This window comes from Erpetoichthys calabaricus, chromosome 10 (genome assembly GCF_900747795.2).
Source record: "Erpetoichthys calabaricus chromosome 10, fErpCal1.3, whole genome shotgun sequence".
Taxonomy (NCBI): Eukaryota; Metazoa; Chordata; class Cladistia; order Polypteriformes; family Polypteridae; genus Erpetoichthys; species Erpetoichthys calabaricus.
The window spans coordinates 53,987,156-54,005,614 of record NC_041403.2 but is presented as its reverse complement, the minus strand read 5'-3'; the positions used below and the strand labels follow the sequence as shown (position 1 = coordinate 54,005,614).

The following is an 18,459-nucleotide window of genomic DNA, read 5'->3' as shown; positions in this document are numbered from 1 at the left end:
GGGACAAACCAGATTATGTAGAAATTGTGATGGTCAAGACAGGGTTACTCCCCTGTCTTATGTTTACCTTGCATTTTCTTGTCTGTTCAATTTTCAATATTGTTCATTGTTTTCCATCATTTTTTAAAATACTAAGCAACATTCAAACCTACTTTTATCAAATAAGGGTGGTTTATATAGTGCAAGCTGACCAGTTATCATTTTGGTCAAACATTTTTATGAAAAGACACCAGCCCACAGTGAGCACATTGCTGAACCAACTTCTGAAAGTAGTACATTGATGTAAGGATGTAAAAGCAATGTTTGCATATGGGTGAAAGTGGCAAATATTTGACGATGTCCTCAATTTCTGGCATACATTTTTCAGCCGTTGTCGTTCTTCTAGTCTGTATGGTTGGAGTACGTGTGGCATGTCGCTGAGCAGTATTATCAGCTAGCTGGTCTCAGGTCAGTTTGTGCAGGCACTTGTGTCTGTTGTTGCATGTATGTTTCATTCCCTGTACTTGACACTGCTGTTCGTCGTCTTTTTCTTCTTTTTTTATCTTCTTCCTCTGAGTGGCCTCAGCAATGCATTTGATTATCAGCAGATGTCACCCACTGCTTCCTTCCCTTCTGCCATGTTACTCTATTGAGTCGTTTGCCATAACATAGAGATGAACATCAATAACTTGGTAGAGCTTGCAGCAACCCCAATTTTTAGCTTCACCAGTACATATCTCGTCAAAAGTTTTCAATTAAGACCAAGATCAATGTTCTATTCACAGTGGTTTTTCAGGTAATCGCATGACAGATGGACACAACCCTTAGATTTCAGCCCATCTTATATTGGTAGAATGGCTAGTCTATATATAATGCTAAGTTTTCTGGGCACCATCTTTTTGAATGTATTTTGTAATGCATGTAGTAATAAAATGCATTGTATTTTTCATTCTAACAGATGGTACATCACACACATTAGCGCTGTTTTTATGAATCCCATTATCAAATAGCATTTAACAGAGATCTAGCAAATTGGCGGACAAACGGATACACAGACATTTGTCCTTTTATTATGGTGGATTGTTCTGTTCAGTTATTATTTATCTAACTGTGCATTTTCTGTTAATTCTATTTAGCTATTCTTTAGTTTCTATCGGTATATTTTGGTTCTGCCATGTTTCGTGTGTGGATCCCAAAGAAACAGGACAGCCTTGATCTCATTGTTAGGGCTTTATAATTCAGCTGGACCAGCAAATTCCTATCGCTCATGTGAATATGTGCTAGCAAATGTGTTTTTTCTTTCTCTGCCTTGCAGGTATTGAATTCTTTATGTTCTCTAGCTTTCCTGGTTTTCAACTTTTAGCTCTGCACTTTGGAATATCTTATGGATTGTGTGTCTGGTAATGTTTGCTTTTGGCAACCCCTTTTTGCCCTTTAAAGTTTTTTTTTTTGCATTTGCTGTTTTGTTAATAAAGTCCTACTTTATAAAGATTTCTTGTGGAACTTGTCTCTGCTCTAGCTAGAGTTTTTTCACAAGTTTGAGATTATTGTCTAATTTTTTAAACATTAAAATCTTTATTTACATTTTGAGGCCTAGCCAGGCCTTAAGCCTCACACTTTCCTGGGGGACAGGCTAGCCTTGGAACGAGACCTGTTTTGTAAGCCATTTTGGAAGGCCTCTCCCTTGGCTGTATTGTAGAGCCACCATAATCATAACAGGACGTCTTAAATTGTTAGGGTGCGTGATTTTTAATAAGAATATATAAAGTAATTAAGTCATAGGCCAGAAACATTAGCATTAATAAGTAGCATTGCTAAAAACACAACTTATACCTTATATGACAAATTAAATATCCTCAGGTACTCAAAAACGTCTCACTTCTTTAGCTAAATGTCACTTTTACTTCTTTCTCTTTAAGGTTTCACATTCAAATTCTAGTAATCACAGGGAGCAGAGAAATTTCAAAACAACCAAACAATTTAAAGAACTGTAAAGTCTGTGAAGAGCCACTGGAGCATAGCAATTTAATATTAGGAAGTGAAATTTGTGTCATACGCCACAACTATGACCTAATCAGACTATTCCTCTAAACCAACAGGCCACACACTTAGTAACACGTGTCATAATAAGGCCAACGGTAACAGAAAAAGACGAGACATGTTTAACAGGAGGTAACAACATCTAGGAAACTCCACAAAGCTGCGATGGCTGATGGAGTAGCAAGTCATCTTTGTCAAACACAACTTCTCTTGCAAAGAATTACAAACAGAACTTCTGGTTAACCTCAAAGTTGACTGAGCTGCATTCCACTTTTAATCTCCAATGCACTTGCTGTAACTGCCGTAAACGTTTGTAGGATGTAGTAATTCATACTTCCTTTGTGGCCCTGTTAACACGGCTTTCATTTATAAAACAAATAGTCTGGATGTTGTACTGGCTGCACTAAAGTAGGTGACAGCTGTTTGAATTGTACATGGAATCAGGAGACACATTGTAAGAAGCAGAAGGTCAGGACAGATCTGAGATGAGACACAAGATAGAAATTGTAGTATAAAAACAGAGCAAGGTTAAAGCTGGAGAAGAGCCCTTTATTAGAGCTAAAACGAAAGACGTCAATCTAAGTTAGGTACAGGGAAATGCAAAATTTAACATTATTTATTATTTCTTTTTAGGATGATTCCACAAATTTGGACAACCAGGGAATGCAGGGCACTGACCTTTACATTGCTGCAGTAAAAATGTTACATGTTGCACAATACTTCACATCCTGCTAAAAAATTAAACACAGTTCACAAAATGGTGGCACCCATAACAAAAACAAGATGATGCCATGGGAGAATGCAATTTGTTTCTAACATTAGATGTGTTTAAGTACACTTTAATAATCTGGTTATTCACAGAAACCTAGTACCATGTATACCCTTATTCTGGTTAGTGAAACTGGGTTAACACAAAGATTTCTTGGCGAGTAACCCCGTTATGTGGTTATTTAAACCCTTGACTAGGCTACAGTTAACGATTTCGTAGTCTGTGCATGTCCACTGTGACCTGGTTAGCCTGCACATGTGCTAGCATCACACATGCTTTCAGGAGCCACAGATAGAAAAGGGCGAAAGCAGCCACAAAGGTCAATTTCCTGAGGCAAATGCTTAAACTATCACATTATTTCTTCTCCTGGTTGAAGCAATCTGGCTCAGTATTTTAGAAATCCCTAAATTTATGTTGATGAGCTGAAAGTAGCAAATTGTCAGGAGCAGTGTTTGAGTAATGCATTAAAAGTAATGTGCGTTACATAGTCCAATTACTTTTTAAAGTTACCAGTAATGTATCTCAAAACTTATTTTATTGAAGTAAATACCTGTTTGTATTATACCAGCAGCGTTTGGTGTAAGGCAAGAAGCACTCGAATTGGTAGGCTGGTCATTTATGGGGCTCAATCGTACAGCCAAGCAGAAAAGACTGTGCTGCATGCAATGCACTACCAGAAACCTATAAATAAAGTGTCAGTTAAGTTTTAAGGCAACTGTTTACTATTGATATGTTGGGTGATGCAGTAGCCAGTGCGGAGACTGGCCCGGAAACAGACAAGCAGACATCGTTTTAAGCACCACAACACGTTTATTTACAACTAGCAAAATACCCGTGCTTTGCAGCGGCGAAGTACTGCCTTAAAATTTTTAAGAAGAAAAGTAAACATTTTTAAACTGAGGGAAAATATACAAATTGTTAAGGATCTCTTTGTACACCACGTTGTCAGTTCGGCCCTCTGGTTGTAATATGACCAAGCTGTGCGCTGAGCTTACTCTTGAGCATGCAACGTATAGTTGGCCATGTGAAAAGCAATCTTGCCTCAAATCAATGCCAACCTTTTGTAGGGTCTGTCCCTGAGACTTATTAATTGTCATTGCGAAGCAGAGCCTTAGTGGAAATTGGAGGCGTTTGAATTGAAATTGGAGATCAGAGGGTATAACGGGGATGCGAGGAATAAAAACTCTCTCCCCCGAGCCACCGCCAGTAAAAATAGTTGCCTCAATGTGGTTCTTTTGCAGAGACGTGACCTGAAGTTTCGTGCCATTACAAAGTTTCAGTGGCTGTACGGAAATCCACAATCGGCTAATTTGAGCCAAACCTGTTGTTTTCGTATGAGCCGCTTTTTATTATTGGGATCGTACCTAGAAACAGAAGCTCTATTAACTTGTGGATTTGCCTGCGAGTATTTAGCGACCGTTTGTCTAACTTGTGGATTTTTCTGCAAGTATTTGGCAGCAGTGTCACAAAGTTGTTTCCGTCTAGCTGCATCAGAAAATGTAACACAACGTCTGACACGCCTCCTTTTTACTATTTTCTCACAGCTTGGATTGCTGCTGTCATAATCGGTTTGAATTTCATGGTTTGTTTCAATTACGTTAGTATTTGCAGGACTTGTTGTGTTGAAGTGACATTTGGCATCTGTCAAGCGTTGTAAGCATACAACCGGTTTCATCGATAACTTCGCATCCAGCTTTTGAGAGTTGAAACATTCATAAACATCAAAGTGTCCACTACTCAAATCGTCACCTGTGAATCTAAGATGTTTAAGAGGCATTGGCAGTTCTCCAAATATGTAAAATAGGCAGGCAGCCAACTGCGTGGAAGGCCGGGGGACGCAGGACGCAACCCCGCCTCACATGGCGACCGAGCTGCAGGCTATGGACGTACAGTATATATGTACATAAGTAGGATTCAGTTATGACCGTTAGCGTAGAATTTCGAAATGAAACCTGCTTAACTTTTGTAAGTAAGCTGTAAGGAATGAGTCTGCCAAATTTCAGCCTTCTATGCCCCAAAACAAATTGTGTGTATGTACAGTATATGTCACATAATCTACATGGCAAGTTATCTAGTCATATGGTCACAACATCCTAAAGATATTTTTTTTTACTAAAATACTATTTTGGAACATGGATGTGGTGAGAGAGGACATGCAGGTGATGGGTGTAACAGAGCAAGATGCAGAGGACAGGAAGATATGGAAGAAGATGATCTGCTGTGGCAACCCCTAACGGTAGCAGCCGAAACAAGAACAAGAAGACTGTTTTGGAAAATACACATGCCAATGAAAAGTGAACATGCTCCAACACGACCAAGCATTTGAACTGCAGCGTCGTCTCTCATTGTGACATTTGCGTTTATGTCCGCACTTGGACTACCTTGGGATGATGTACTGACAGTCTGCGGAGCTGCATGGACGAACTGACCACCTGCTTGTTGAAGCATCTCAGATATGCACAAGTCTACAGTACTGTATATTCTCTTTTGGATAACGTTTCTAATTGCTTTAGTTTAATTTTTTAATCTTTAGTTTTTACATGTATCTCAAAGAATGCATTTTGTTGATATCACGTAAAGTACCACGTTAGCCAATGAATAAACTGTTGTGAGCATACAACTTGATGACTTCACATGCAGATTATGTGATGTGAGTACAGTAATGCGAGACTTTTTCATGGATGTTTTGATAATGTTTTCTGTTGTCTAGTGTTGGGCACTACAGATCCCTATTCTATCAAACTTTTTCGTTCTCTCCATTCTGCATGAAAACATTAGATTATAATTTTTTTTTCCTCAGTTGTCACTACAAACTACATGGGGTAAGTACCAAAAAATATTTTTGGCTGGAGTATTCCTTTAAAGTTGCAAATTAACTTAACATGCATGGGTTTGGCAAGGGTGGTGGGGGAGCAAGAGTACCTGGGGAAAACTCCAGCACTCAAAGCACTAAATGTAAATTCATACTAACTTTAGACTTCAGACGTTTATAAATGTACACCTCTAGTACGCTGTGAAGAGCACAAGGAGTGTCGAGCATAATCAAGGCCTGCTTCCAAGAATAAAGATCTTTAACAAATTAAGAAAATGTTTACCCCCTTTAGTCTTACTGACTCTAAATGAAATGAACATAACTGCCCCTGCCATGGCTGTGTAGCAGACAGTGTGCTTGTCTTACAACACTTGGAGCTCAATTCAGTTTCCACATTATGGGTAGAATTTTCTTTTCATCTTTATGTAACGGTGCTCAAGTTTCTTTCAAAAGACAGTCCGTTAGGCTGACTGGTGAGTCTAAGTTGGCCAAGAGTGAGTGTGCCACTGTCTAAAGGGTGAAGCTGTCCTTCCTGACGCTGCTGCAACCCAATATGGATTACTGTGTTTTAAAATGATACACTTTCTGACTATTAAACAAGTGACATACTGTCACAAGACACACAACTGACTGGACTGTAAACTAGAAAGCTGATCATTCAGTCCCACCACTGACCACTCCCCTAACTGCCAATCCTACAAGTGTGTACAGATATATAAGTATTCATACTATAAGGCACTATATAAATGTCATCAATCAGTTAAATGGAGCAGTATGTTCATTCATACATCCATCTTCATAACCTGCTTATCCTTAGGAGGGTCATGGAGAAGCTGGGGGCCCATCCCAGCAAGCATTAGGCACAAGGCAGGAACCATCCCTGGACAGGGTGTCAGTCCATCACAGGGTAAATACAAACACACACATTAAGGGTCAATTAAGCATCACCAATCCACCTAACCTGCATGTCTTTGAACTGTGGGGGGGAAACGAGCATGCGGAGCAAATCCACAGGGACACTAGGAGACAATACAAACTCCACACAGGGAGGACTTGGGACATAAACAACAAATTCCTTGTTGTGTGGCAGCAGCGCTAGCAGTGCCCCTGTAAACAGATTGTAAAATTGTTAAACATGCTTAAATTTTTATTAGTTTAATTTCTGTTTGAACATACAAGTACAAATACTTATTAGCTCCTGGACCTAATGATTGATGCTTTCTTTAATCTGTCAGTATGGCATAGTAGTTAAGGTGCTGGACTGCCAATTCAATTACCACTATCCACTCACTATTTGACACCAAGTAGATCCCTTAACTCACCAGTGCTCCAAATATGTACTCAGTGCTAGATTTACGTATAAGCTACACAAGCTATAGCTTAGGGCCCCCGCCTTCTTGGGGGCCCTCAAAACAAATTGTCCGAGTGAGCAATTGTCATATATACTTAAATATACTACAGCATTATTTGTCCCAATCAGGCCCGGCCTTAGGCATAGGAGAAGTAGGCGACCGCCTAGGGCCCCGGCGTCCGGGGGGCCCCGGATCGACTCCTTGGTCTAATTTTCACGCATTTCACAGAGCTTCCAGGGGGGCTCTGCCCCCCCTCAGGGGGCCCCTGGACCCCCCTTTCACCTAGGGCCCCATAATACCTAAGACCGGGCCTGTATGTACTGTGTATCAGAGTTAGGAATGGTGTTAGCTATGAGAAAAGTGCCATTTGCAAAAACGCCTGTCTGTGTTATGTGTAAACTTTGCCATTTTTATCTGCCTGCAGCTATCCACCCTGCTTCACAACCTGTCTTGTGAGGAGCCAAGGCCCCTCCTGGCATCGCGAAAGCAAGACGGAGCCCAACCCTGGGTGGGACTTCTATCTATTCCAACTCCAAAATATGTTTTACCATTTCTCATCAAAAATTTTTCTTTTAAGCAAATTAAGTAAACTAAAAAAAACACTATTTGGGAAAGGTCTGCACATTGGCGTGTGAGAATTCTTACAAATATAAAGGTAATCTCTGCCATTGATATTTATCCTAAGAAGTCCTTAATGATTTCCATTAAAGCATCCGCTAAATGTGAAACAAACTAACGAAGCGAGTGTCAGTAATATACAGTGATTGTGTCTTAACGTGTACCAGTCACCTGTATCAGTGCCCCGTAATTGTGTTTGTACAGTGCATTACTCAGTCTTGTTTTGCAATACTGTAATGTGTTACCGGTCAGAGCAGGAAGGCCACTATATAAAATCAATGTACAGTATATTAACCTGAGGAAAACATCAATCACTTTATTTCTGACGCATGAATTAATAAAACATGAACACAGTCTGAGTAAGTAAGATTCAACTTGACCGCATATTTTAAGAGTAAACCACACAAAAACAGGTAACTTCAAATAGACGACCGTAAACCATATTCCTGTATTCTCTCCCCCGTATCTGCCAGCCTGCCCTTGTACAGAATCGGCTCGATTTTCTGTTTCATAAACAGTGAGCTCAGCGAATAACAATGCGCACACTTTTCCTTTCGCCGCCCCGTTACGAGACGCAGCAGCACTTTACTACGCTAGAGTCTGAACCCGAGGGCATGTTCTAACTTCTGAAACTTCGCAACTTTTGGTATCAATATTTCAATGAAGGCTTCTGACCTTTAAGTTTTTTTTTTTTTTAGAAGCATGGCAACCCAAGTTTCCAAAAAATAAATAATTGTGCCTTTAGATTGATGATCAGGGTCAGCATCTTCTTCACTGAAATATAAAATATAGCAGACATTCCGTTTTTTCGAGTGTTTTTAAGTCCATCTTGCCGCGGTCGTTATGGGCACTGCCCGTCTTTCTAGCCGGGCAGCGTCTACTCTCCCCTGGCAGCTGGTCCGTATGCGTATTCTCGCTTCAGGTGGGATGTCACGGTGAACACATCCTTAAAGTGCACGACTTCCACTCCGGAAGGTCAGCCACGAGCTGTAAAAACGCGGCAGGACTTACCTGCGAAGCCCATTGCGGTGCATGCGAGCCCGGTCTGGTTCACGTCACTAATCCGGTGTGAAGCTGAGGTGAGGCTCTCTGACGCCTCGGTTACTAAGCGCAGCGCAGCAACCCAACTCCCATTTCCCCAGCGCGATGGGTGTGTCTTCAAATAATAGAAAGGGCGAGGAATGTGGAAGAGCGGCTTTATTCGAAACGGGAAATGAGTGGCAAAGTGGCCAAGGAGACGTGTGCGAAAAATCGGGGCAGTGCGAGGCCTTTTGTTCCTTTATGGGGTGTTGTCTGTCACAGGATTTTAAAGGTAATCATTAAAAAAAAAAACTAGTCGGATGGGTCACCCTGCGAGGAGATCGCACGAACTGTAATATTTTCTTTCGTGGGAAATTAGAAGAATCAACGTCAGAATTCATATAAGTTTACCTATCGGATAATAATTCGTTTATTAAGTTATAACTCCTCGTAAAGACTGAAACAAAAAGCAACGAACTTGTGTGGTCGACCAAGAACTCAAACTTCAGGAAAAGAACCGTGTCCGTGCACCCCCTTCTGGAAGCTCGTGGAATTTGAGTATGAACTTGACGTCATCTGCACAAAATACAGGTGAATACTCGACAGGTGTAACTGCTTGTTAAAACCAAACGCAAGCCAGTTTCAGTTTCTGCTTTGTTCAGTACAGGAGTCACAACACGAGACCATTTATACACAGGCCGACACCCGCTTGCAGACGAGGAGTATATGTAGTGAGGACAACACACATTATGAGCAAAACCACCTACACTTTTGCACATCAGTCTCAGATGCTGAAGAACGTTTGCACAACACAAGATACAGCAGTCATCTGTCAATACAAATATTCAAAGGAAGTATTGGGTCCAACAAATAATCATAAAATGCCTTGAGGTGCTAACAGCCAGACCCTGAACACAGCTTCAAACTGGCCCAGCCTTGCAGTGCATTTACCCACTTCCTTCAGATCTGTCTAAACCAATCAGCACAAACTAACACACATCACAAGGGGTTTGTGGCTTTATTTGAACACAACATTCAAGAACAACCTCGATGCCGAAGAGGAAATGGAAAACAAAGATGAAATGAAGATGAAGACAACTTTGGGCTGAAGGTTTTCTGAGAAGATGACACATAAATCATGGGCCCTCTTGGTTCAGTCAAATGTTCCACATTAATAGGTGGCATCAATTATTTTGATGTTCTTGAGGGAGAATCAGTATGGCACAAATACATACGGTAATCAAGTTTGACATGCACACATGTATGAGTGTGTGTGTGTGTGTGTTTATATATATATATATATATATGTGAGATCCCTTATTTGCTCCTGCTTTTTTCATTTGAGAATCTTGTCCAAGTTAAGGCCTGTTGTTTCTAAGGTCGAGATGGAAATGCTTATTCATGCTTTTATCTCATCAAAAATTGATTTTGTAATTCTCTTTTTACCTGTCTAAGCAAATCTGGTTTAACTCTCCTTCAGACCATTCAAACCACAGCTTCCAGGCTTTTAACATGCTCCCATCAGTGGAGTCATGTGTTTTCTATCTTGTTCTGTTTGCGTTGGCCTCCAGTAGAATTCAGGGTACAATATAAAATTCTCTTAATCGCTTAGAGAGCCCTGACTGGTCAGGCTCCACAGTACATTATGGATCTCCAGCTCCATTACACCATTAGTCAAGCCCTGAGATCCAGCCAACAAGGTCTTCTTTCTGTCTGTCGCTCCAGGCTGAAGACACATAGGGACCGTGCATTTCAATCTGTCATTCCCAGACTGTGGAACAGTCTTCCTCCTGCTCTGAGATTGGTGCAATCAGTTAAACAGTTTAAAGCCCAGCTTAAGTCTTACCTTTTCAGACAAGTTTTTGGGTGTTTTTTCTTAGTACATTTTTACTTTATTGTATTATAACTTTTTATTTTTTTGTACAGAACTTTGTGATGCCTGTCTGAAAAAAGCACTTGCCAACCCACGGCGTAGTATACGCCACATAATTATTTATTGATGGGTGAACACTTCCTGAAAGACACAGTTGTACAAATGGGGTGGGTTTGAGGATACGACTGTGAGTGAATGAAAAGATGGAACTCTGGAGAGAGCAACATACAATTGTCTGTAACTGAAAACTGGTTTTGGCAGAAGCAGGCATATCTTTTTGAAAGTTTAGCCCTGTGCCTTATTAATTGTCATTGCAAAGACTAATCTAACAGGAAATTGTCTGCGTGTAAAAGTAAAAGGCAAATTTGAATCTGATGGGGTCAGGGAAATCCGGGGAATATGGACAGTTTGTGAGGTAGCAGCTGTGATTGTTTTACACTCTAGTACATTGTGGTGAATGCTGGTAACAGTCCGTCTAGTGCCTTTACAGAGACTTCTTGCTGGCATGAGGTTTCTGAGAAGCATGACGACTGAACCAATTTTAAGTTTGAGTTTATGCGGAGGCATGCCAGTGGGAGTAAGACTGCTAAGAAATTCTTTGGGGAATGAAAGTTGATGTGTGGGATCATCTGTGATGATGGAGTCAATGCTGGTGAAAGTTACTTCGTCAGTAGGGATAAGTTTCAGTACCTGTTCATTAAGGTGTAGCGAGTCTTCGTTGATGACGCTTGATATAGCTTGCGTACTGAGTTGTTCCGGAGTCACAGCTGAGAAGTCGATGTCGCCACATAGTTGTTGAACAGGATCAGAAATAAAAGGAAAACAATGTGAAGGTAATGTTGCAGGTGTTCCATTGTTCCCGTCTTGTGAAATCTTGTGCGTGAGGAAGAGCTATCATATTTGTCGTCAGTGTAAGTAAATGCATGTGACGCCACAAAGGTTGCTTGTTAATGCAACCGGCGACGGTAAGTGCTAGAGTTGGCGGGCGGGGCTCTGTCGTGTGTACCCCAGGACGCGGGAGGAGGGTTAGAGTTGGCGGGTGGGGCTCTGTCTTGCATGCGTGCATATCCCATGGTTGGGCGACTTTGTGGATTATATATAGAAAAGCAGCCAGAACTGAAAAGAACAATGAAAAGTCAACGTGGCTCAGAGGTGCATGTGGACTGTAGCAGAGACGAAAGCGACTGAGGCGGTGTTTATTGAGGTGCTGCGTGCCTCAAGAGCGAGGGTGGACTTGGGAGGAGGGTTAGAGTTGGCGGGTGGGGCTCTGTCGTATGTATCCCATGGTCTTAGAGTTGGTGGGTGGGGCTCTGTGAGTTGGTGAGTGTGGCTTTGTCTTGCGTGCGTCTTGCTTGCCATGGACTTAGTGAATTATATATAGATATATATATAGATATATAGAGATATATAGAGATATAGAGATATATAGATAGATATATAGATTTTACTTACTTACTAATAAGATTATTATTATTTGTCTAAATTCTTTATCCAAGACATTTGGTTCCATTTCTTTTGTTTCTAATTGGAGCACAGGCAGGTGAAGTGACTTGCTTGTGGACACACAGTGTCAGTACCAGGATCTGAACCCACATCTTCAGGGTGTGAAGTACTAAGTCCAACACCTTAACCACTACAACACATTTCCTGACAATTACATCAGCTCCTAGTTTAAAAAAAAAAACAAATATTGTATACTAGCTGACGCCCGCCATAGCATACGGCGGTGTAATAGGAACGGAAAACGGTGAGAAAGGAATTCAGAAATAAATACTTCTTGAAAGACACAGTTGTGCATAGGTGTTTCGCTGCAACATCAGTGTGACATATCGGGGCATTGTATTGTCGTAAATCCTGCCTAGGGTTTTCCTTGAAAACCATTCGTACAGATGCTGTTGGATTGGACTGAGCGATTTCATGCATGTGTTTGTATGATTTAGCGAAGGGGTTGATGGTTCTGAGCATGGAATCTAGCTGGAGAAGTACATTTTCACTGCATGCAGAGTTTGCTTTATTTTGTAAGCGTACTTCAGTAGCTTGCGCTGTGTCAAAAACATACAACTGTCCATATCCTGGAGAGGTAGAAGTGTTAGCGTATAGTGGAGAGATTTGGTGATAAATTTGTCCATGTATTTTAAAACAGTATGGTCCGTGGCCAGGAGGTTGAGTTATCTGTGCACCCATGGAAGCAAATGCTAGAGAAGAGTTGTATTCTCGAATGTACATGAATTTACGATAATTTTTAGCTTCTGATGTTTGCTGTGTAAGAAGCTGTTGTAAAGACACAGGAGCCACAGGCAGCATGGGGAAGGGTTTGGAAGAGGGCGCACAGGAATTGAGAAATGCCGTGTCGGCTGCATGTGGGCGGGACCGGTTTTGAAGTGGAAACAGGATGAACCAGAAGAGAAATATATATGAGACCGTAAAGCATTTACTTACATGTGCTTCTGATACACAGAAGGCACTATAACTGAGGTAAACTGTCTTAAAAAATTTCCTGAGTGATACTGAGTAAGTTAGTCCAGCATATCACACAATGTCTTAGAAAGGCTAAGATTTTTTTATTAAAGACCTCTACTGTCCTGCAGTGTCACCTTTCTCCCTCATAAAAGCTGACAAACAGAACTGGATCATCGTCACTAAATTCAGGGACATATTTCATGCAAATGTCACAAGGTTACTCAACATCTGTTCATCCTGACCACTGTGTGAGTCATCACTCGTATTGAGCATATACCTGAAATCACTATTCCAGCAAGCTGATTTTATAAGCACCCAGAGAATATCTCCAAGAACTAAAATGGGTGACTTACAGATTACATCCTTCGTGGTTCATATTGCTTGTTTCAGGTCAAACAAGCCAACATAGATGCTGAAAATAGCACCTTTGGAGATTTATTCCCAACTATTCAGCATGTACTATGGCCATATTCCACAGTCAAGAGTTTGTCTACAGAACTCCATTGTGGCAGAATACCTCTTTGACAGTGACAACAGAAGAAACTGTTGCATTCCTAGAGCAAACTAAAGAATGCTGGTGTGTGATAAAGCCAACATTACAAAGATTAGTTGTGAGTCACTTGATTCCATTCTTCTTGAAGAAGACATATGCTAGATGGATAGCCAGAATGTTCACTCCTGAAATGTGTCATCACATCTAAACTTCCTAGGAGAATCTCAAGCCAAATCCATATTACTAACCGAGAATGCTAAACCGGATGATGGACGCAGGCACATCCGGCCATGGGCCGTAGCTGCAAAAAGACGTACTGCGCAGGCGCAAAAAGAGTCCGCGAGAATCGGCTGAGGAGCCGAGAAAGGCGGACAAAAGAGGGCGAGAAGAGGCGGATGAGGGGCCGCGAGAGGCGCAGGCGCAAAAAGAGTCCGCGAGAGTCGGAGAAAGGCGGAGAAAAGAGGGTGACAAAGGCGGATGAGGGGCCGCGAGTGGCGGACAAGACCACAGAAAAAAGGAGTGAGCACATACAAAATGGAGAAATGAGACGCAAAGTCAAACGCAGGAAAAGCACGAAACACATTGCACACGAAACTAGACCCGAAAAAAAAAAAAAAAAAAAAAAAGAGGCTCGCGCACAACAGCAAGGCACCCCCCCCTACAGGCACCGGACGGGACACACACCAAGAGGGGGATTCAACAAGCCCATGGAACACAAAAAAAAGAACACAAAACCACCCCACAGACCCTACAAGCGAGGGACGGGACACACACAGAGAGGGGGATTCAACAAGACACAGGAACACAAAAAGAAAGAAGACGCTCACGCAACAACAATCCTCAACAATCCCCCCCCCCCCCCCACATCCATAAGAAGTCACACCCAAAGCCACATATTCTAAAGTGAACGTCAGCACCTTCACACTAGACAGCATAGGTGTCAGCATTGGTGGATCTCCTTACAATAAAGCACTATTAACCGTTCAACTGCAGAAAAGGAAACATATTAACAGTGACTGCGACCCTCCTTAGAAAGAAACAAGTCATGAATACACGGTCACGGGTACAAAACGAAAAGGAAATGATAACAGGAACAAACACACGAACACGAAAGAAACAACAAAATAGACGGCTATGCGGCATAGGTGGATCTCATTACAATAAGGCACTATTAACCGTTCAACCACAGAAAAGTCTCCATATTAACAGTGAGTGCAATACTCCTTATTACTTATCCATATTTCTAAAAGAAAAAATGTCTCGACTCCAAAAACGCAAAGCTCAACTAAAGCTTCTAGCTAACGATGTACCTAAAAGTAAAAACTTTATGAACTGCGTTAGATCCTACAATAGTTCATTTGCTTTTAGTAAATATCAGGCCACCAAAAGGCAATGGCCCATACTGCTTTCCCATATGTGCACAAATACTGCATCGCATTGGAACAGTGCACCCTGAAACAAATCAACAACACAAATATGCACAAATCTACATCCTGGATCCACATGACGCAAACTATCAATCAAAGTGCTGCATCGCAACAGGCACGGATTCAAAACGAAACACCTCCCATCTCAGACATACGTTAACGGCAAGGAAGGCTACAACGGGCGTCTCACACAGCACAGGCAAATCGATTACAGCTCCAAAACAACACGTCCCAAATACTACATATGCAACAACGCGCCTCTCAAACGGCACAAGCAAAACATACACCGGGAAAATTCATTCGGATTAATGAATGTCATTTGCAATCATTGTCATTCAGTTCACTTCCCTGAAGAAACAACTGGCAATACAAGTAATACATTTAGACGTTGTTGTCAAAAGGGTCAAATTAGACTGCCTTCTTTACATTCATATACTGAATATCTACAGAAGATTCTAACTGATGATGTACCTAAAAGTGAAATCTTTATCAACTGCATTAGATCCTACAAATGGGTATCCACTATGAACATTAACGGTGACACTGCACGTGACATCCGTCTTCAAAAAATGTTGTTTATTGATGAATGTACAATGGCATGAAGTCACTTACTCAACACCATTCATAAACTTCTACAAACGTTTATGAATAATAATATTCGATTTGGAGGAAAGGTACCTTTATTAGGAGGAGATTTTAAACAGTGATTAGCTATTCTTCCAGATGCCATGCACTCAGCTATTGTTCAGTGCACCTTAAAATACGCAGACAATTGGCATTGCTTTCAAAAGATAGTTAGTAAAAAAGATACGATGTCCAGAACCAGATCATAACAATTGCTTATTACAACTGAGAGATGGTACACTCACCAATACAGATGGACAGCCACATATTATTACAATTCCTCAAGCCTTTATCTGCGACGACTTAGTTACAGAGAGATTTGGAACAGCAATCTCATTAGACCAAATGCCCCTTTTAACACAACGCACTATATTATGTCCAAAAAATATTAATGTGGAAAACATAAATACCCAAGTCATTCCATTACTTCCTGGAGAGACACAACTCTTTCTAAGCTCTGACAAAGTTGACTCTGATCACGATAATGACCATCTTCATTGACCTTACAAGTTCTGACCTGGAATTACCTTTTACACTTAAACGGCGTGTACAAAGAAATTTTCCAATAAACCTTTACACTGTGCCACACACTTTATTGTTTGCTTTCTATTTGCATCATCTACACCGTCACACTATTCTATATCTCATTCATACATCACGCTCTTTGTCATTCCCAACACCAGGGGTTGGCGAGCGAAGCGAGCAGGGGGCGGAGCCCCCTAGTAATTCAGATTAGGGGAAATTTAAGAACCGTTTCATAACTGGGGATGAAACTCGGACACGTCATTATGACCCAAAGTCTAAATAACAATGCAGCAATACATACACAGTGATTTTCCAGCACCAAAGAAGTTCAAGGTCCAAGCTTATGCTGGTACGCCATGTGCAGAATTGTGGGTTGAGTTTTTCAAAAGGCCCACATACCAATTGATTTCATTTTGTTTTGGGGAGAGCTTTATGGCCAGTCAATCAGGGAAAAGCAGAGAATAAAGCTGCCAACCAGTCCTCTTCTGTTCCATTGCAATGGACCCCTGGTCATATTACATGGGTTGCAAAGATGTCTCTGTAAACTGAATTCAAAAGGGTGTCTCACTCACCCAAATCTTAACATCTGACCCTGTGTGACTCCCTCCTGCACCCGATTTGATGGGCTGCTTTCATGGAGCACACTCTACCTGGGATGAAGATGTCAAGTCATTTTACAAAAGACTGGTTACACCAGCAAGATAAAACATTTGTGTGGAAAAGAATTTGAATGTTGCAAGTGTACTCAAGTACAAAAGGATTGTGTAAAAAAGTTAAACTTTGATCTAACAAATGTTTTTCTTAAAGCATTAGGTGCAAAGGTTTCGATCATTTCTTGAAAACTCCCCTGTTTCAGTTCTATGATTTTACATATGAGAACATGACCTTATGGTCCTCACTATAGCGTAAAAGCTCAGCCATTCTGCACAGTCACTTCTTATTCCTCCGTTCTGGAAAATGGAACACGAACACTGGCATTCACACCAGGAGATTCAGGGACAGCTTCTACACAGAGGTCATAAGGTTGCTGAATAGTCAATCATGAGAACAAAAATTCTATATTGCATGCCTTGTGTAGTTTTTATTTATTAATTTGTATTGTATTTTTGCTAACTGTTCTAAGGAGACATACTGTACAAATAAGAATTTCATTGCACTATGTACACATGACATAACTTGACAAAGAACAAACAGAACATTGTTTATTTATCACAAAACTAGCCAACTAATTCTGGAGTCCACATGTACCTCATGAGGCGGTAATACTAAATGCCATACCATTAAAAACATTTATTAACATTAAGTGAAACAGAGACATCTGAAAAATCCACTGTGTCTACTAGCCATTTTTAATTTTTTTAAACCAATTGCCCCCTGCATGTTTGAGAAGATGCACAAATCTGGAAGGTTACTGCAAGATACAGTGCGCATTTAATCTTAAAACAATAGTGCCGTAAAAGTCATTAGAAATCTGTACATACATTTGTAGCCTCGGCTAACAGTGTTCTCCATACACTGCAGGGGGCTTCGTTTTCATTATTTGTATTCCTTCTCTATGAAAAAGACTCGGTCCAGGGGCCGTGTTTACACAGGTGTTAATTGTAATGTTGAATCAATAATGTGTAGTCCAAAGTCTCACACATGTCATGTTCATCAAGCAGACATGGTATGAATTGTTATACTTGTTTCCATAAAGTTTAGTGAGTGGGTAAAGAGCACTGGATAAAAATCATTTTTATATACAAGTATGGTTTGTAGGTGGCATTGTAGTTAAGTGGCTAATGCTTCACAGCTCCATTGTCCTGGGTTTGAGTTCCATGTCCAGTTGTTTTCTGTGTGGAGTTTGCACATTCTCTTGGTGTCTGTATCACTTTCCTCCCCAGTACTCCAGTTTTCCTCTCACATCCCCATAGATGTGCAGGTTAGGATCAATGGCAAATAATAATAATAATAATAATAATAATTACATTTTATTTATGGTCTAAATTGGTTCCAGTGTGCATGCAAGTGTGTGTGTGTTTCAGTGGGTGGGCCTAAAAATGGACTGGGGTCTTACCTAGGGTTATTTCCAGAATTGCCAGGATAGACTCTGGCTCTGTGACACTGTAGTAGGTTTGAGAATGACTGACTGGAAAGTGGCATTGTCTAGTGCTGAGGAGGCTATACTGTCATTTTTTCTTTTTTATATGTTTAAGATTGATCATTCATATGCTTTTCAGAGGAATTTTCAAAAGATTTATTATCACATTTGCCAAGTATATATAGACAGTGTGGTCCAGTAGCTAAAGCTGTTAAACTATAAGCTGCAAGGATGTGCTTTCACCCGCTGGCTTGGTGTATGCCAGTTTTAAAAATGTAATGAACATTTGTAAATTTTTAAAACACTTTTCACAAAATGGTCAGCTATATTGAATGCTTATGAGCACAGCAGCTACCTCTGCAACATTTCTATTAACAATAGGAAATC

General features: G+C 40.8%; 1 protein-coding gene across 2 annotated transcripts in view; it reads right to left on the bottom strand.

Annotated features, from left to right (window-relative positions):
- Positions 1–17,519, bottom strand: part of si:ch211-106k21.5 (uncharacterized) — a 56,376-nt gene extending 38,857 nt beyond the window's left edge. Inside the window, exon 1 of one of the 2 annotated variants that reach the window (XM_028811242.2) lies at positions 17,474–17,519. In XM_028811242.2, coding sequence (XP_028667075.2) covers positions 17,474–17,504 — 31 coding nt within the window. In that variant the 5' untranslated portion in view covers positions 17,505–17,519. Of the gene's footprint in view, positions 1–8,581; positions 8,735–17,473 lie in introns of those variants that run through there. The other variant, XM_028811243.2, reaches the window with a different exon arrangement.
- Between the last annotated feature and the right edge of the window lie 940 nt (positions 17,520–18,459).